General features: G+C 31.8%; 1 protein-coding gene and 1 long non-coding RNA gene across 7 annotated transcripts; one reads left to right on the top strand and one right to left on the bottom strand.

Annotated features, from left to right (window-relative positions):
• The first annotated feature begins 12871 nt into the window (after positions 1–12871).
• On the top strand, positions 12872–16314 carry LOC129908827 (uncharacterized). Of its 2 annotated transcripts, none has more exons than XM_055985635.1 (4): positions 12872–13052; positions 13109–13597; positions 15032–15094; positions 15181–16314. In XM_055985635.1, exons 2-4 carry the CDS (start codon positions 13510–13512, stop codon positions 15621–15623), a joined length of 594 nt encoding a protein of 197 aa, XP_055841610.1. In that variant the 5' UTR covers positions 12872–13052; positions 13109–13509; the 3' UTR covers positions 15624–16314. The 2 variants fall into 2 exon arrangements, with proteins under 2 accessions (XP_055841610.1, XP_055841611.1); XM_055985636.1 differs by lacking the exons at positions 12872–13052; positions 13109–13597 and adding exons at positions 13613–14156; positions 14220–14275.
• LOC129908833 (uncharacterized) lies at positions 15467–20199 on the bottom strand. 5 transcript variants are annotated; one of them, XR_008771336.1, is made up of 8 exons: positions 19937–20190; positions 19856–19872; positions 19400–19803; positions 19167–19342; positions 18835–19102; positions 18568–18774; positions 17168–17349; positions 15467–16729 (listed from the first exon to the last, which is right to left on the bottom strand). It is a non-coding gene; the product is annotated as an uncharacterized LOC129908833 (long non-coding RNA). The 5 variants fall into 5 exon arrangements; XR_008771337.1 differs by having other exon boundaries at positions 18835–19115; positions 19400–19872; positions 19937–20199; XR_008771334.1 differs by having other exon boundaries at positions 19400–19872; positions 19937–20193.
• Positions 20200–20449: the final 250 nt, after the last annotated feature.

Here is a 20449-nt window from a genome sequence, read left to right as displayed (position 1 = left end):
GAGTAACTTTAAGCATAAGAGCAAGTACGTGCGACCCCAGTCGTGCATTTTATTATTATTGATAAATCATTTGTTGTTGAAGTCTAAAATGCATTTGTAGGTTTAGATAAACCTCTGTAAACACAACAAACCCATGCTTTGTTATCCTTAGTTGTTGTTTTTTGTGCAAAATTTTGCTAAACTAAGTCGGAGTTACCAGTAGAACATGATTTAAAAGAAATCTGAAAAAAATTTTTTAAAATCATGAACAAAATTTTTATTTATTTTTTTTTTTCAATTTTTTTTATTTCAATACATAGGTACATACTTACCTAAAATCCTTTTAAATGATAAAATGTATTTGTGTGTATAGTTTGAAGACAACCTGTCCATTATTTAACGAAATATGTGTGAATAACCAAAATGCCAGTTTCCGAAAAATATTTCCACTATCCAAATTTTTTGAGAAAAACTAAAAACGCAGTTTGATTAGAATAGCTTACAAAGATAATTAAATTAAACTTTTTATTACACTTCTTAAGTGAGATATTAAAAAAAAAAAAACAACATTGAAATTTCGAAAAAAATCATCTGTACCAAATTTCGTGAAAATACGTCCACCCGTTTAGGCTGCATCTTCATGTGACGATGACGACGCACAGACACGCACCGACATGCACCGACTCACCGACCGACGACGGCGACAAACAGACCGACGGACGTCATGACAAAAACCACTTCTTTGGATTTCTCCATAATCGTAATGTTGGTTTTGTTTAAGTTTTTGTCACGAAACCTATAATTGATCTATAGAGGAAATAAACAAATTTTCACTTAAATATTAACTTTTTTTCTTTCACTTTTATTTATTATATTTTATTTCACACTTTTCAGCGTACGCTGTTTTTTTTCACACAATTATTATTTTTTTTTATTTTCAAATATTTCAACTTTTCTATGTACCTATTTAAAAAATTTAAATCACGCGAAAACACAGCCATTAACCCGCGCTCGCCGAATGACCTACTTCGAATGGCATTTAACGTGGCAAGTGGAAGAGACAATGACCAAGGTCCATTCTTGTCTGAACTTGTATTTTTATCACTTAACTAGTATTTGAAGTTTTGATAGTTTCAGCCCAGATTAAAGAGTACAAATTTAGGGGTTAAACTTTCTAGACACAATGAACATTTAGGACTTAAAAAGTGTTTGTGTATTTTAATGGTCTCAACCTAGCTTAAATAGTTTTAGTAGTATTTACCAAGCTTAAAAAGATTTACAAGTATATAGTAAGGTCTTAAAACTCAGGACATAAATAGAATATTTAGGACTAAACTAGTGTTTTCCGTTTTAAAAGTCGTAAATTATCAGTCGTGAAGGTTTCTCAGGAGACACTGAGTTTAGTAAGTATACAAAGTTCATATTTAGGTTCATTTTAAAATGAAAAGTTCTTAAATAGATTCTATTAAGTCCTTTGAGTACTAAATTCGTACATAAAGTTCGACTCGGGATTCTCAGATTTTCCACTGCAAATAGAATATGAAATCTAGATTTGTAATTGTGTGCGAAATCTGTGCGTATAAAAAAAATAAAACAAAAACAAATGTTCAGACAAATGTCAAACAGAGGAGTGTGTGTGAAAGTGCGTTTGTTTGTATGCGTGAATCTTGATAAAAATCCAGAATCAGATTCTTGAATCTCAGATTCATTTTTTTGAATCTTTGGACGCAAAAAGATCATGAAATCTGAGATTTGTCCATTATTTCCCCTCTTCACCCCCCCCTTTCACCTGTCAAATTCACAATAGAAAACGACATTAAATAAAAGAACAGACCACTTCCCTTCAAGCAAGAGTTCAGATATTATTGCTCCATTTGGAAACGCAAAATCTGAGATGAGACGAGTTTACACTCAAACACTTACAACTGTTTGTGTATGAAGACACAGTGGAAGGAGAAGCGTGGTGAAAAGTGCGAAAAGGAGAATTGAAGAAAGAAAGACAAAGGCAAGAAAATAACCAAGCGCCATTTTGTTATATATTAATATTAAAATTCTTTTAACAAATTGTAATAGTTTAACTTAAAATATAGGTATGCATTTCTGAAATGTAGCTTAGTAATTTTCTAATAAATAATTTTATGTTTTTGTAGAAAATTTTCTTCTCTAGCAACCTAACCACCACCAACATTCAACAGCTACAATCAGTGTTGCCATAAAATATTTTTTTTTTTTCAAATCGGGAGATTACCACATCAAAAATCGGGGAATCAGTAAAAATTAAAAAAAAATCAAGACTTTAAATAAAACAGATTTTAAATAAAACTGAAACTTTAATTTCGATATAAAACTTCCTGTATAGCATTGTCATCAAGTTCGGAGTTGAATAACAATAAGCATCAAATTCCGGCCTAGACATTTTTTATTTCATGAGCAGAGGCTGAGATGTGGTTTTGTTTTAATATTCAACTAGATTAAAAAGAATTCTTTGCTGTTATCGACTGGGGGTTATTCCGTAATTTTTGAATTGATAAAATCGAGAAACTTTAAAATTTTCTTTTCTTGAATACCCAAAACAGGAAAAGGTTTAAAAATGTTGTAAAAAGTAGAAAACAGTACCCAAAAAGATCTTATATGTATGTGTAAAAAATTTTCTAAATTAAATAGTCTTTGAAAATGAGAATTTTCTTGTTTGTCTTAAACATCGCTTTTTTTGAATTATCTATAACGATTTTAAAACGTTTCTTTTTAAAGAAAAATCTTGGGAAAAGTGCAACGTTGTCGTTTCGTCCCGCAATATTTAGAATCAGGTATAGAGAACTTAATATTCGTGTTTAACTATTTATTCGTATTTATTCAATCATATTTTCAGAATTGGAGAATCTTCCATTTTTTACTTGCGATATAGGTACTATATAATTATCAAGTTATGCATTCGTACGAAAAAAAAAAGTTGAGATAACATTTTTCCATGACATTACGATGGTAGACAATGCCAAAAGAGTGGGTCCCGGAAGTCCGTCTGTCAGTCTGTCAGTCTGTCAGTCTGTCAGTCTGTCAGTCTGTCAGTCTGTCAGTCTGTCAGTCTGTCAGTCTGTCAGTCTGTCAGTCTGTCAGTCTGTCAGTCTGTCAGTCTGTCAGTCTGTCAGTCTGTCCGTCTGTCAGTCTGTCAGTCTGTCAGTCTGTCAGTCTGTCAGTCTGTCAGTCTGTCAGTCTGTCAGTCTGTCAGTCTGTCAGTCTGTCAGTCTGTCAGTCTGTCAGTCTGTCAGTCTGTCAGTCTGTCAGTCTGTCAGTCTGTCAGTCTGTCAGTCTGTCAGTCTGTCAGTCTGTCAGTCTGTCAGTCTGTCAGTCTGTCAGTCTGTCAGTCTGTCAGTCTGTCAGTCTGTCAGTCTGTCAGTTTGTCAGTCTGTCAGTCTGTCAGTCTGTCAGTCTGTCAGTCTGTCAGTCTGTCAGTCTGTCAGTCTGTCAGTCTGTCAGTCTGTCAGTCTGTCAGTCTGTAAGTCTGTCAGTCTGTCAGTCAGATTGATGTCAAACTTGGTATGTAGCGTTATTTGGCGACTCTCCAAAGGGTACCAAAAATAACGGTACCTGTCATATACCGATTTTAGTAAAATTAAAATATCTCAAAAACGGCTCCAACGATTGTGTTAAAAAATTCAAATGTAAGTTTTAAGGGAAGGTCTATCTTTTAATGAAAAAATTTTTGTTTGAAAAACATTATTAACGGTACCCCTGTCGTTTTTTACAAATCCGATTATCTTCGAATCTGCTTATTCGATTTCAACGAAACTTTTTGTGAAGAAGCATTTATATAATTTTAATATAAACCAAAAATTTCTAAAAAAATTATTTTTGGATTTTTAAAAAAATTTTGAAATTTTTTTTTCGAAAAATCAAATTTTCGAAAACGGGACATTGAATTTTTTGAAATTTTGTTTTTAGATGTTAATTAGTGATTTCTATAAAATGGCATACCAATTTTATTTTAAAACTTTTTTTCCAAAAGATTATTTATAAGAAATTAATTTTTTTTAAAAACGGCTATAACGATTTTGAAAATATTTTTTCTAAAAATACATCTTAATATATCAATCAAAGACTGTTTTGGAGGGAAATTTGATTTTAGATTTTATTTTTTATTATCTATTAATTCGTATTGAATTATATTTGGAATTTCTGTACGAGTTTTATAATTAGGTATATAATAAAACACTTCTTATCCTCGTACAATAGTTGTATTTATTTACAAACGTTTTCGAAAAGTTAACTTTTCATCTTCAGGTGATAGCAAATTTTTTGAAGTGTTTTATTATATACCTAATTTTATTTTTTTTTTTAACGAATTTTTTTTAGTTTTTTTGTATAGCAGGTATGTAGGTTTTCTATATAAAAAGTCTTAAAAATTTAAGCTACTTTAACTCTGAAGGCAAGTTCGTGCGACCCAGTCGTGCATTTTATTTTAAGTAAACTCAATGTGCTTCCCCTGAAGCTACCTCTCATTTTCAGCAAATCGGTTCTGCCGTTCTAGACACGACTTTCTTTTATATTTATAGAAGAAAGAAGAATAGTCTTTGCTCGATTTTTAATACAGCTTGGACTCATAGTGTTAGCATTATGGAGGTTATCAGTACGTTTCTACAAGGAGAAAACAGATCACATAGAATTAATCGGATCGCACCTTAATTTAAGTGGATTTCTGCATGGTTTTTTGCTAAGAAGACTTTCACCTTAAATTAAGATGTAATCATCTAATTAAGGTGACAAGTCACATTAATTTCCGCAAATAAAAAAAAAACTATCAGCCACCGGGGATCGAACCTACAACTGTTGGGTTACTAGGCCAGTGCCGTACCACTGTTCTATCTCACTGTTGGAAATGAGTATGAGAAACTGCGAGTAAAGCTAAAGTGTGACTATAATTTAAAAATTTTTATATTTGGTCGGCATTTTTAAGATGAACATTCACATTAAAATAAGATGAAGTTCAATAAATTTTACTGATCACCTTATTTTAAGAGGATATCAACTAGATTAAAAAGAATTCTTTGCTGTTATCGACTGGGGGTTATTCCGTAATTTTTGAATTGATAAAATCGAGAAACTTTAAAATTTTCTTTTCTTGAATACCCAAAACAGGAAAAGGTTTAAAAATGTTGTAAAAAGTAGAAAACAGTACCCAAAAAGATCTTATATGTATGTGTAAAAAATTTTCTAAATTAAATAGTCTTTGAAAATGAGAATTTTCTTGTTTGTCTTAAACATCGCTTTTTTTGAATTATCTATAACGATTTTAAAACGTTTCTTTTTAAAGAAAAATCTTGGGAAAAGTGCAACGTTGTCGTTTCGTCCCGCAATATTTAGAATCAGGTATAGAGAACTTAATATTCGTGTTTAACTATTTATTCGTATTTATTCAATCATATTTTCAGAATTGGAGAATCTTCCATTTTTTACTTGCGATATAGGTACTATATAATTATCAAGTTATGCATTCGTACGAAAAAAAAAAGTTGAGATAACATTTTTCCATGACATTACGATGGTAGACAATGCCAAAAGAGTGGGTCCCGGAAGTCCGTCTGTCTGTCTGTCAGTCTGTCAGTCTGTCAGTCTGTCAGTCTGTCAGTCTGTCAGTCTGTCAGTCTGTCAGTCTGTCAGTCTGTCAGTCTGTCAGTCTGTCAGTCTGTCAGTCTGTCAGTCTGTCAGTCTGTCAGTCTGTCAGTCTGTCAGTCTGTCAGTCTGTCAGTCTGTCAGTCTGTCAGTCTGTCAGTCTGTCAGTCTGTCAGTCTGTCAGTCTGTCAGTCTGTCAGTCTGTCAGTCTGTCAGTCTGTCCGTCTGTCAGTCTGTCAGTCTGTCAGTCTGTCAGTCTGTCAGTCTGTCAGTCTGTCAGTCTGTCAGTCTGTCAGTCTGTCAGTCTGTCAGTCTGTCAGTCTGTCAGTCTGTCAGTCTGTCAGTCTGTCAGTCTGTCAGTCTGTCAGTCTGTCAGTCTGTCAGTCTGTCAGTCTGTCAGTCTGTCAGTCTGTCAGTCTGTCAGTCTGTCAGTCTGTCAGTCTGTCAGTCTGTCAGTTTGTCAGTCTGTCAGTCTGTCAGTCTGTCAGTCTGTCAGTCTGTCAGTCTGTCAGTCTGTCAGTCTGTCAGTCTGTCAGTCTGTCAGTCTGTCAGTCTGTCAGTCTGTCAGTCTGTAAGTCTGTCAGTCTGTCAGTCAGATTGATGTCAAACTTGGTATGTAGCGTTATTTGGCGACTCTCCAAAGGGTACCAAAAATAACGGTACCTGTCATATACCGATTTTAGTAAAATTAAAATATCTCAAAAACGGCTCCAACGATTGTGTTAAAAAATTCAAATGTAAGTTTTAAGGGAAGGTCTATCTTTTAATGAAAAAATTTTTGTTTGAAAAACATTATTAACGGTACCCCTGTCGTTTTTTACAAATCCGATTATCTTCGAATCTGCTTATTCGATTTCAACGAAACTTTTTGTGAAGAAGCATTTATATAATTTTAATATAAACCAAAAATTTCTAAAAAAATTATTTTTGGATTTTTAAAAAAATTTTGAAATTTTTTTTTCGAAAAATCAAATTTTCGAAAACGGGACATTGAATTTTTTGAAATTTTGTTTTTAGATGTTAATTAGTGATTTCTATAAAATGGCATACCAATTTTATTTTAAAACTTTTTTTCCAAAAGATTATTTATAAGAAATTAATTTTTTTTAAAAACGGCTATAACGATTTTGAAAATATTTTTTCTAAAAATACATCTTAATATATCAATCAAAGACTGTTTTGGAGGGAAATTTGATTTTAGATTTTATTTTTTATTATCTATTAATTCGTATTGAATTATATTTGGAATTTCTGTACGAGTTTTATAATTAGGTATATAATAAAACACTTCTTATCCTCGTACAATAGTTGTATTTATTTACAAACGTTTTCGAAAAGTTAACTTTTCATCTTCAGGTGATAGCAAATTTTTTGAAGTGTTTTATTATATACCTAATTTTATTTTTTTTTTTAACGAATTTTTTTTAGTTTTTTTGTATAGCAGGTATGTAGGTTTTCTATATAAAAAGTCTTAAAAATTTAAGCTACTTTAACTCTGAAGGCAAGTTCGTGCGACCCAGTCGTGCATTTTATTTTAAGTAAACTCAATGTGCTTCCCCTGAAGCTACCTCTCATTTTCAGCAAATCGGTTCTGCCGTTCTAGACACGACTTTCTTTTATATTTATAGAAGAAAGAAGAATAGTCTTTGCTCGATTTTTAATACAGCTTGGACTCATAGTGTTAGCATTATGGAGGTTATCAGTACGTTTCTACAAGGAGAAAACAGATCACATAGAATTAATCGGATCGCACCTTAATTTAAGTGGATTTCTGCATGGTTTTTTGCTAAGAAGACTTTCACCTTAAATTAAGATGTAATCATCTAATTAAGGTGACAAGTCACATTAATTTCCGCAAATAAAAAAAAAACTATCAGCCACCGGGGATCGAACCTACAACTGTTGGGTTACTAGGCCAGTGCCGTACCACTGTTCTATCTCACTGTTGGAAATGAGTATGAGAAACTGCGAGTAAAGCTAAAGTGTGACTATAATTTAAAAATTTTTATATTTGGTCGGCATTTTTAAGATGAACATTCACATTAAAATAAGATGAAGTTCAATAAATTTTACTGATCACCTTATTTTAAGAGGATATCACCTTATTTTAAGTTGGTGAATTTAATGTGCGCATAATATTATTTTAAGGTGACACTTTTTTCTCCGTGCATGTACGTTGTACAAATTGTACAGTACATAGTCAGCTATTACATGAAGCCTGAAGAGGTGCGACTCTTGATGAGTGCAAAAGAGAAAAAAGATGAAAGAAAAAACTATCCGACCAGAGAGTCGTAGGTCGTGAGTCCGAGACTCTTTTTTGACGTTTCTTTTTCCACTTTTTCTTTTTTCAACATTCCCTCTTATTTCTTTTTGCTTCTTGGTGCAATACAACAACAAATCTTAAATCAAAAGATAAAGTCAAATTTTAGTCCTTGACTCAAGAGGCATCGTGTAATACAGGCATGTCAAACTCAATGGTTACAAGGGGCCAAAACAGCGAGATAAAAATTTTTGTGGGCCGCAGAACATGTTAAGCTACAATTTTTGTATGTAAAACAATTTTGTAAAAAAAACAGCGAAAATGATGAAATGATATGGCAGTTTTCAAGTGCACAAAAATACTTCTAAAATCGGGCATTTCAACGAATTTGGAACTTACTTCGGAGTCAAATTAGAAATCGCTTTCCTCCATTTTCACATCACTCGGCATTAAATCTATGTTTATGGAACTAATCGAAAAAAATCAAGCGAACTTGTCTTTCAAGAAATATTCTGCAAGCCTTTTTCGTATTCAATTTTTTAGTTTAGATATTTTGCGTAGTATTTTTGATACGTTTATCTTCTGATGTTCCAAAAGAGCTAGGTTGCATTTGAATGCACATTTGCATTTGTATGTTGCATTTGTTCACATATTCGTTATATTATGAATTTTCCTCGCAGTTTTGAGTTTAACTCAGATAAATTTTTTGTTACATCTAGGTAGGTAGATAGCAAGATATGCTGGTTTAAAGACTTATCATTAAAAACTAAAAAAAATCCCAAGCCCCAGAATCGTTGGTAGGTTAACTCAGAATATTCGCTTCCTAGTTCACTTTAAGAAATCACATAACTTACCCTGATTTAACCCACGAGAGCTTATAAAATTTGTTATTTTTTTTGGTTTTTTCCCATATTTATTTGTTGATTAGGAAAAAAGGAGGTGCATGTGTGTCGAAAGCTGTGAATTATAATCTAAAACTCAAAATTAATAAAAATGTGGACTGGGCCGCAAAGTTATTCGTTGTGGGCCGCATGCGGCCCGCGGGCCGCAAGTTTGACATGCCTGGTGTAATAGTACGCGCTCCACAGAATGATTATCAAAAAAAAATTCGAAAAAAGAGTCAAGCCTCTTGAGGCTTCCTGTAATATCTGACATACATATTATTATTTTATTTTATATAATTAAACGGCGAACACGAATTTTGTGGTACAAAATACGCGGCCCACAAAAACCGAAGGGGCATAAATTATATACCGAACGATAGAAAATGCTCTCGAGATGTGCAGAATGTATAATTTTTTAAGTTTTTTTTTTTACCGAAGTAGGTAAATTAATTAAATTAAAATTCTATATTTTAGTAAAAAAAAAAAAAAAACAAAACAAAACAAAAACAACTAGAATATGAATATCTGTTGGAAAATGTTTCAAAAATTTTAGAAATCGAATACTCGATTTAGTTTTTTCATCTGACGCTGTTAATACGGTAGTGACAGAAGCTTCCACTTCCATATCTAAAATAGACATTTACCACCCTCCCCTTGAAATTTTTTTGGATTTGGGCGATCATTTACTTGAAAATAGTAATCCTCAAGACACTTCGTTTGCCTTTGACTTTCGTAAGGCTAATTACACTGTGCTACAAAATAAAAAAAAAAAAATACACCTGAGAAATAACATAGTGTAGGCTGTTCGTATGGTCGAATAATGCATAAAAATATTTTTGTTATATTTTTGGAACCCTCCATTTTTTTTTTATTTACAAAAAACCATTTTTACAGACCTTACGATGTAATCTATCAATATTTCAGTCATTTTTCTAACAAATCTCAATATGTTATATGTTTTTGGAAAGAGGATTTCCAGACCTTTTGAATGATGTATAGAAGTCTATTGTTTAAACAAATTAAGTGTAGGTTTTTATCCCACAAATCTTGAAAAAGTGATTTTTTTCCCAATTTTTTCAACTTTACCCAATTTTTTTTGCAAAATAAAACAAACAAAAAAATAAAGTAAGGTTATATTCTGAGAGAATATACATTTAGGCACAAATTGGCGTATTTGTTTTTTAAATTTGACCAAAACTGGGGAATCTATGCTACTTTTTCGTAAATAGAAAATGTGGCTTTTCATGATGTGAATTGCAAGGTGCACAATAGGGTGTTCGTTATTTTAAAATAATTAGAATTTCTATGCTCCTAGGATCTTATATGGTTGAAAATTAACTAAAAAAAATATTCCCCAAATTTCAAGTCTCTAACTTAATTCTAACCCGTGCCGCCAAGCGGTTGAAGTTTCTTATGGGAATAACATGGAGTTTCTTGGACCTTGTTCCATCAATTTTAAATTCCAGCCAAACCATTCGTTTAAAAAATTTAAAACTTTACAGACTCAAATTTAATAAGTGTAGCTATCATGTGAAAATTTTTCAGATTTTTAATTGTTATAATTTTAGAGATTTAGCTTGGTAAAAAAAGTCATTTTTTCAGACTTTTTCAAAAATCGCTTTTTACCCGTTTAATGTCAAAAAATTAAAAAACATACGTTTTTATTCACAAATAAGCTTAGTATGTATATTTAAAACTTATATTTAATTCAAAGTTATATAATTAACTAGTTTTTTATTTATTTACTACAGTACTTTTTCTTAAATCGGGAACACGTTTTTTGAATATCGATGTGACTTGAAGAATGAATACACAACAAATATTTTATATAACTATGAATTGAATTTGCATTTTAAATATACATGCTATGCTTATTTGTAATTAAAAATGTAAGTTTCTTAAAATTTTGGCATTAAACGTTTAAAAAGCGATTTTTGAAAAAGTCTGAAAAAATGACTTTTACCAAGCTAAATCTCTAAAATTATAACAATTAAAAATCTGAAAAATTTTCACATGATAGCTACACTTATTAAATTTGAGTCTGTAAAGTTTTAAATTTTTTGAACGAATGGTTTGGCTGGAATTTAAAATTGATGGAACAAGGTCCAGGAAACTCCATGTTATTCCCATAAGAAACTTCAACCGCTTGGCGGCACGGGTTAGAATTAAGTTAGAGACTTGAAACTTGGGGAATATTTTTTTTAGTTTATTTCCAACCATATAAGATCCTAGGAGCATAGAAATTCTAATTATTTTAAAATAACGAACACCCTATTGTGCACCTTGCAATTCACATCATGAAAAGCCACATTTTCTATTTACGAAAAAATAGCATAGATTACGCAGTTTTGGTCAAATTCAATAAAAAAATACGCCAATTTGTGCCTAAATGTATATTCTTTCAGAATATAACCTTACTTTATTTTTTTGTTTGTTTTATTTTGCAAAAAAAATTTGGTAAAGTTGAAAAAATTGGGAAAAAAATCACTTTTTCAAGATTTGTGGGATAAAAACCTACACTTAATTTGTTTAAACAATAGACTTCTATACATCATTCAAAAGGTCTGGAAATCCTCTTTCCAAAAACATATAACATATTGAGATTTGTTAGAAAAATGACTGAAATATTGATAGATTACATCGTAAGATCTGTAAAAATGGTTTTTTGTAAATAAAAAAAAAATGGAGGGTTCCAAAAATATAACAAAAATATTTTTATGCATTATTCGACCATACGAACAGCCTACACTATGTTATTTCTCGGGTGTATTTTCAGTGTCGCACCGTGTTATCAGCAGCTTTCCGACATTCTCAATACATCTGGTATTGAAAACTTACCCACTTCGGACGACATTGAGATAACTGTTTCTCACTTTTATCGTGTTTTAAACAATTGTATAAGCGAAATAGTCCCACAAAAAAGATCGAAATATTCTAACGTTTCTCATCCTTGGTATACAAAAGAGCTAAAAATTCTTCGAAATAAGAGAAACAAAGCTTGGAAAAATTGTGTAAGAACTATGTGCCCAAGAAATAAAGAAATTTATATGTCACTTTTTGAAGAGTTTAAAACCCTCTCTAATAACTTATATGCAGATTATCTTAGTTATTTGGAAAGTAGTCTCAAGCAAGATCCTAAATATTTTTGGAAATTTGTTAATATGAAAAAGAAATCAGATGGCTATCCAGTTAGTTTCAGTTATAAAAACAACATCTTAAAGAGTACTTCAGATATTTGCGATGCTTTTGCGACTAACTTCTGTCAATATTTTATTGACATACCCGCCAATGTGGACGTAGATTACTTCCGTTATTTAGAAAATTGCCCACAAGTTACATTTAATAATATTCAAATTGATACTTGTAAAGTATCCCATTTTCTTTCATTACTACATGAAGATTATTCTGTCGGACCAGACGGTATTCCTGCAGCAGTTTTGAAAAATTGTAAGTCAATTTTATCTCTTCCACTTAAACTTATTTTTGAATTATCTCTCAAGTTAGGTAAATTTCCTAGCATTTGGAAACAAGCGTTTATTACTCCTGTTTTTAAAAAAGGAGATAAATCCAATATAGTTAATTACAGACCCATATCTATGCTGTCTTGTATTCCAAAGCTTTTTGAGCAAGTTGTTTGCGATAGCTTGGCGTTCCACTGTAAAAGAATTATATGCATTCAACAGCATGGCTTTATGCAAAAACGATCGACGGTTACAAACTTGCTTACTTTTTTAAATAAGTGCTCAAATATGTTAGAAAGTGGACAGGAACTTGACTGTATCTATACGGACTATTCTAAGGCTTTTGACCAACTCTCCCATGACATTATCAAATTTAAATTAAAAACTCTAGGTTTCCCTTTAGGCTTCGTTAATTGGATTTCTTCTTATCTTGAAAATAGATCTTATCAAGTGAAGTTCAGAGACGCTCTCTCAAAATCGTTCATCGCAAAATCAGGTGTTCCGCAAGGAAGTCATTTCTTTTTATTCTACACGGAGAAAAAATATCACACCTTATTTCTGGTACATTTAACTTTAATGAAAAGTTAAAATAGGGATGACTCCCCAGTAAAATGAAATTTACCTTACTTTTCTAGTAAATTTATAGCTTATGACTTAGAGGATATAATATATGGAGTGCTTGTTCTGTTAGTTCCGTAAAGCTTTTATAGGGGGCTCTAGTTTCGCAGTTTTTCGATGCGTACATGCCTCCATTTTACTTTCATTTGATTTCTGTCACCGCAAGAATTTCTGTCTGCAAGAACGTATTAAATAAATTGTGTTTTCTGTTTGTGAAATAAAAATAAAAAATAAAAAAAAATGGTGAGATACTACAAATTTTGTAGAAGGAAAAGCAGCCAATTAATTACGCTTTTCAGGTCGACCAATCCCTTGCCCAAACTGAAGCGGAATCGACTTGCAATGTGGTCCACAATTTCGAGGGAATCGATCCATCAGAATTTTCTTCTAGATTTGATGTTCCAAACCAAAAAAATGCTAATACATTTCGGTATTGTAATGAATGCGAAGAATGCGATTCTTCTCAAGCAATGAAAAACCTTGCCCAAAGCGAAGCGGAATTGACCTACTATGTGGTCCACTGTTTGGAGGTATTCGACCAGTCCCCTGTCCAAACTGAAGCGGAATCGACTTGCAATGTGGTCCACAATTTCGAGGGAATCGATCAGAATTTTCTTCTAGATTTGATGTTCCAAACCAAAAAAATGCTAATCCATTTCAAAATTGTAATGAATGCGAAGAATGCGATTCTTCTCAAGCAATGAAAAACCTTGCCCATGCCGAAGCGGAATTGCCCTACAATGGGGTCCACAATTACGAAGGAATGGAGACAATCGACAATTTGTCAGGTAGGTACTTTTTTACTTCTATGGATCGTTAATGTTGCAGTAGATGTGTTTGTGTAGATGTCACCTTGAGTTTTTTTTATTTAACCAATTATTTTACAAAGTAAAATTTATTTTTTTTAATTTGCACATTATTTGTCTGTCGATCAGTTTAAAATCTCGTCAAGAAAATCCACCTAGAACCTACGAATCAGTCAAAACTAATACCAAGCCAATCAGCTAGACGTCTACAATTCTATATTATATTTGGGGAGTTTTAAATCATTTGTCAATCACATTTAAATTTCCAGGTCATTTTTCTTGTTCCAAAAGAGTCTTTTGACTTTTGAGACGTAGAAAAATGTTCAATTCGCTTCACTAGCGTACTAGGTTTAATAATCTTAAAAAAGTATTTGGGACACAACGTCGCAACAGTCTAGTATTAAAATAATACACACAATCCTTATCATTTCTCTGAATATGTAAGCATTGTATAGTATATGTTTGTTATATTTAAGTATGAACTTCAATCTTCACTCTAGTCAAGACGAAATCTACGAGCACGTTGAGTGTGTTGAATTTTGTACAAGTACATTTTCACGAAGAATATCTTACATTATGTGCATATTGTCGATTTATTTTTCAGCTTTTATTTCCAATAATTTTGCTATGGAATCGACTTTAATTTTTGGTCCACAAAAGGTATTATGGTTATTAATTATATTCAATTACATTAATTAATTTTTTGATGCCCCATGTTGTGTGTTACATAATAACGAACAACGTTCGGTGGTGTAATAGCAAAAATCATTAGTTGATTTTCCGACGAAATATTTAATTGGATATCGACGTCTCAAATACTTATAGTATTTATAATTTGCATTTGCACGAGCCGGGTGTCGATGCACGGAGATTCCAATACCAAATCTCTTTAATATGACAATCGATAAAGAGAGTTTTCAAGAACTCACTACTGAAAGAGGCCTTCCCAACTAACACAACGGCTTCTATAAATTATTTGCCAAAAAACTTTATTAAAAAAATACCATACACCGTCAAAATATAAAAAGTTGTCTTCTTCCCGTTTGTGAGTCAAATAATTCGGATGAGCATCTCTTAAGGCCTTAATACAGTTTCCAAAAAGACATACACCATCATTCTAGGACCACCGATTCGGTCGGAGTTTATGATCCTGGAAAGATGTTTTACGCGTTTTCAAAAAATTCATAAAATAATTTTGTGGGGCTAGTTGTTTGAGTCAGATATTTTTGTCGTAGACAGATATTTTATGTCTTTTCAAAAACTATGTTAAATCCTTTAGAGATGCATATTCCTAGGAATGAAGGTCTTTTTAATAATCAGTTTATTCTTCTGATTGCTTAACTGAAGATTGACAAAATCCTGTCTAAATCATTAAGTCATGTAATTTTATTGATGTATTATATAATTTATTTGCAGAAGATTTCCTACAGGAGACACCAAGGTTTACGAAAAGAAGTCTCAATCTTGCTAAAACCACAGGTAAGGCCAAAATATCAAAAAGTAGCAAAATACTCATATTTTTGAACTATGTTAATTGGGTTCATATAATATTTTTTTCTTCTCAGTGGATTGTTGTCCAACTACACCGACCACACATCATATTAATATGAAGCGCAGGTATCCGCGATATATAAACGATATAAAAACACCAGATTGTGCAGGATCAAAAAGAGCGAAATTAATCCTAGACGTAGCAAGGAGGGATATAGCTCGCGCTCGGAAACGTTCACGAACACTCACACAACAAAATCGTCGACTACATAAAGAGATATGGACTATTAAGGCAACAATAAAAGAATTGAAAGATAAGAATCTTTTATCAGAACAATCAATATCTGATATCGTGGTAAGAGTTAACCCAGCGTCCGATGTCCGCCAGCAACTACTTGATGAAATAACATCCTTGTATATTAAGTTACGAAGAAACCATGAAGCGAAAAAAATTCGGGAACCAAAAAAGCACATTCGTCAACAATTTAGCAGACTTATTTTGTTCAATAATCAGTAAATTTAGGTGTTCAAAAACAAATGAAAACAATTCTGCTGTTAAACTTTATCAATAATATTTATTAGGTTTTTGTCAACTAAGACAGTGTTAAAATTTTTTCAAAATTGAGGGTAAATATATGCTTTATTTAATAAAAGTAAATATCACATTATTTAAGCTTAAGACAATATATTCTTGTGTACATGTCTGGTTGCAGACAACAACAAACAATGTTTTTTACACATTTTCTAAATTTAAGGATGTTGTTTAAAGTTAAACAACGTTTATGTACCTAACAGCCCATTTGTTTAAAAAGAAAGAAGAAAATATTTCGCCTTTTGATTTATTTATTAATCTCTAAATAAATACACATAGGTACATTATTTTGTTAGTACCACAGAAAAAAAAAAAATAAATAACCAACACTATTAAAGGAAATGAAAACTAATTAATTTTTCTTAATTCATCAATTTTTCTTAATTTCTCATTGGTTTTATAATTTAATGAAATTAAAGATTATTTTATATGTATTCTAAAAAAAAATAATGATAACTATCTGTATTTTAAAAAATTGTGATAAATTGTGATAGATCATAGATCAATGTATCAAAAAATTTAAATATATGATATGTATTGTATTAAAACACAAATAAATTGTGATAGATTATAAGATGTATCGAATAATAAATATATAATTCAAAAAACATTAAAATGCAGCGGTATCTTCTCACCACCAGACAATTTCGATTTATTCTTCCAGGTTTTTTTTTTTTGCGGTAAATGGATCCATAGACTCAGCTTACTCTGGCTCAACATCACCACTTTTTTGGGTCATTCGATACATTTCCTTGAGCTCTCTTTAATTATATGAAAACCTTGCATGAAGTCATTGAATTTCTGTTGCATTTCATTGGTGTCTTCTAGTACTTTCACACGCTTCAGGTAAACTTCGCGTTGAGATTAATCGTTATCTGGTTTGGTTTAGTTGTTTGTTTCTATGTTGGCACAAATTTGTGTACGACCTGGCATTATTCGAGATGGCTCAATTAAATCACCATATGCAATCCGGGAAATAAAAAGCAGGCAACACTTTTTCATTTTCCACTCGATATGGAACATTTTAAGGCCTATGATAAAAGAACAAAGATTTTTTGTTAAATTTTTGCTACAATGATATAATTTTAGAAAAAATTTTTTTAAATCATTTGAATATGATACGGATACCATTCAATGAGCCATTTAGAAAAACACTAGTTAAGTTAATTATATAGACTTATCGGTTTAGACAGTGCTCCTTATAGCCTGGTACGCAGCTCGAGATAAATTTTAGCCTACATACAAATTATCGAATAATTTTAACCGAGCTAAAATGTATCCCATACAAATTTTCGATAACTTGTATGGAAATTTTATCTCCGCTAAAATTTAGTTCGAACTGCGTACCAGGCCTATTCAAAAATTGATGCAAAACTTGACAAATAGTTTTAACCAAAAGTGTGTATAAATGACAGTGAAAAATTGCTAAGTTTTTTTTCTACTTTCAAATTAGACTAAAAAGTATTTACCTCTTTGAAACATGAACTTGGATTTCGGATCTGTTCAAGCATAGCCCAGCGAACACACACCTTGTAAATGTTGCTATTATACTCTCGAGATGAATGTGTTCTACTTGGAGTACCTCGACTTCTATCAAAGCCTGGCTCATTGGTCCAGGAACCAGAATTAGAGACTGAATTGATACAAGAACCTACGAAAAATATTCAACATTAAACATACTTGCAACCGAATTTTTAAATGCATTTTAAAGATGTTTAGAATCATAATAAAAACAAAAATCTGTGGAATCTTATACATGCGACTCCACATGAGAAGCAAGGCCTAGTGACAAACAAATATCAATCATTCTTGTCTCAGTGTATTTATTTTTTTTATGACGGGACATGCAATTGACCGCCGGTTCCGAATGGTGATGAATTTTATTATGGCAATGATATTCTTGGAGGCTTTATCGGTTACTCGCAAGAGTCCTGATTTTATTTAAGGTGGCAGAGGCTGGGAATCAAACCCAGTTTATTGCTTAAAAAAGTTTATTTCCTTTAAATGCCACAACATTAAAAAAAAAAAGAAATCAAAAGCAATTATTATTTAAACTTCTTTTGTTCATAGAATAACCTCTGATTGATTTATTATTTAGGAAAGGTGTGTACAGCGCACATAGGGGAATTTGAGGAAAAAATCTGGACAGAAACATTTTGCTTCTTAGAAGTGATTATTTTTTTTTGTGAATTTATTATCATAATTAGTAAACGTAAGGTAAAATAATAAGAAAATAATAAGTAAATTGATAGTAAAAAAGAAAGTGAATCCTTGAGTAACACTTGTTGTTTGCTCTAAGTGGTTTGCGTTTTTAGTAAAATCCATATTCATTAAACAAATTAATGCACATGACACATATCAATAGTGAGGGCATTTCATTAAGACAAACGCACGTTCTTTAAAGTATAGTAAGCGATTCGGAGTTTCAAAAGTTATATTGACGCAATGTTTCCTTTATTTAAGCGGTGTTATGATGCGAAGGTCGTAGTTTTCTTAGGGGAACACCACCACCATGACTATTTGAAAAATCGTTCGACTTGAGTCAAACGTTCGACTCGCGAGTTAAAAATAGGCCCCTTAATTTATAACGTGCATTATAAACATTAACATTAACGTGCCCTTAAAACAAATAAACATTTTTCATATTCTCAATGAATTTTTTAATTTTCAGTTCGATTCTGTATAAGTTCTTCTTATGTAAATTTCCATTTGCCAAAAAATCAATTATTTTCGATCTTTTGTCAAAAAATAACATGGAATACTGGTATCTCATATTCAATTTGCCAAATGAGATTATTTATTTTTGATTTGAGATCAAATTTAAACTAAGAAATATAATGCGCTATTAAAAATAAGACACAAAATTCACCTGCAAAAAACTGGAAGTTTGTGCGTTCCATTTTTCTTCTGGTCATCCATGCCACGTATTCAAAACAGGATTACATCTAACAGAATGCCGACCATTTGTTTCTAAATTAATTAACAAAGGTAAATTTAAAAAGTCCGGGAGAAAGAAGACATCAAACTCAAAGCATCCATTCGCGTAGGGAGTATCGGCTGGGACAGTTATCAGTACCTTCAAAGTACAAAATGTTTAGAAAATAAGTTAAATTTTCTATCAATATTCACTACTTACTTTCATAATGTGCAGTCTATCAGTAACACAGCGTACAAAAACAGAACTGCTATATGATAATGGCAAACTTGTGGAGAGAGTAACAGCTTCTTGAGCGACGCGTTTCACTCCCGACGAATGATAGCGATCACCAGCCTTGTATACCATCTTTTCAAAATGATGCAAAATTGCAAAACGAAAACCGTTCTTCTCTAATTCAACAATCATTTCGTATATATGGAATTGCATTTTGTTCATCACTTCCAGGTATCGTTATTCAATTGATTTACTTGTAAATAAAACTGAATTGGAGCATTTTGATAATGTTGAGATTGATAAGTATGTGAAAATACCCAAAAAATTAAGTACAAGATGCATGGCGCCAACTTCTTCAATCATTCTTCTTAATAGCATACCATCATCTGTTGTTAGTGGTGAACTATTAAAAGTTGTCGAAATACTTCAAACAGTAATGTTGGAAGTGATGGTGGGTGTGATAAGCTATATTATGTAATCTATTAGTAGATACCTATAATTAGCAAAATCTTTTTTAATAAATTCAACATCACTAAAAACAAATCCTTACTGCCTTCACCATCTCCAGTGACACCCAAGACAAGTCTCAATAAAGATAAAGCTCTCAGTTTATCCCGAAGCAAAACATCTGAATAGGCAGGTAATCGGAAGAACAAGCCAAACGCAGCCAATGAATGTAGATGTTTCAGTTATAGGATCTTCCAAATCTTCATAGTTTTCTTCATTGGGCTCCAATTTAACCCAATCAGTTGTTGGGGGACTTTTCTCCTTAGCTCTCAACATTGTTGGACTCTTACGGCCAGAACTGCCTGGGTAAACTGTTGGCAAATACTGCGCAAGTTAAGAGAGGCCACCACGAGTGGAAAATCTTTGCAAAGAAGATGGAAGTGGTTCCATATTCGCCGATTTCAAAGTTGTATCATCAAAATCATCATTAAGGTTCTTCGATGGGATCTATGATCGTAGAGTTTATTTATAAAGTTTGGATTATTAAAGTTATTTTTACCGAAGGCTAGATGTAATCTGAAAAAGGAAGATGAAAAAAATTATATTGTTTTGAAAATCATTTTGCAGCGATAAGGTTTACCTCCTGGTGGTTGTGGTCCATCCATATTTCATAGGAATGTATATTGTTTTAATAACAGATTGGTTAAATTGTTTAAACTATTTTTAATAATTCAGAAGAATTGGAAATTAAAAGCTTTCAAGAAACAAATTCAAAGAAAAAATACAGAAAAAATACTACGAATCACGATTGACACTTGACAGCTGCGGAACCGGACTCGCACTGAAAAACGAAGAAAGAAAGAGATGAAAGATAATCAGCGTCACCAGCGACCCCTATCCATGCATATGGCGTTACAATGTATTAGGTATAGGAACAAGCACTCCATATATTATATCCTCTAAGGCTTATGATTAACTTTACAGTAAAGCCTTTTTTTTATGAGTTTCTAATAGAAATTACTAGAAAGTTAGGTACATATTTTACCTTACTATAAGGCTGAAAATATTGATTTTAAAGTAAATTGAACTTCTCTATGGAAGGTATATAATTTAATTACAGATTGGGTCAAATAAAGTCAATTTCATTTTTATT

Source organism: Episyrphus balteatus, chromosome 2 (genome assembly GCF_945859705.1).
Source record: "Episyrphus balteatus chromosome 2, idEpiBalt1.1, whole genome shotgun sequence".
Lineage (NCBI taxonomy): Eukaryota > Metazoa > Arthropoda > Insecta > Diptera > Syrphidae > Episyrphus > Episyrphus balteatus.
This window is presented reverse-complemented; position numbering and strand designations above follow the sequence as displayed.

Bases quoted from the DNA above. Each gene is read 5' to 3' on its own strand.
- LOC129908827 (XM_055985635.1), top strand. From the start codon at position 13,510: ATGAAAAACCTTGCCCATGCCGAAGCGGAATTGCCCTACAATGGGGTC. The intron at 13,598-15,031 runs GTAGGTACTTTT...ATTTATTTGCAG, and splicing joins GACAATCGACAATTTGTCAG to AAGATTTCCTACAGGAGACA. The intron at 15,095-15,180 runs GTAAGGCCAAAA...TTTTCTTCTCAG, and splicing joins CAATCTTGCTAAAACCACAG to TGGATTGTTGTCCAACTACA.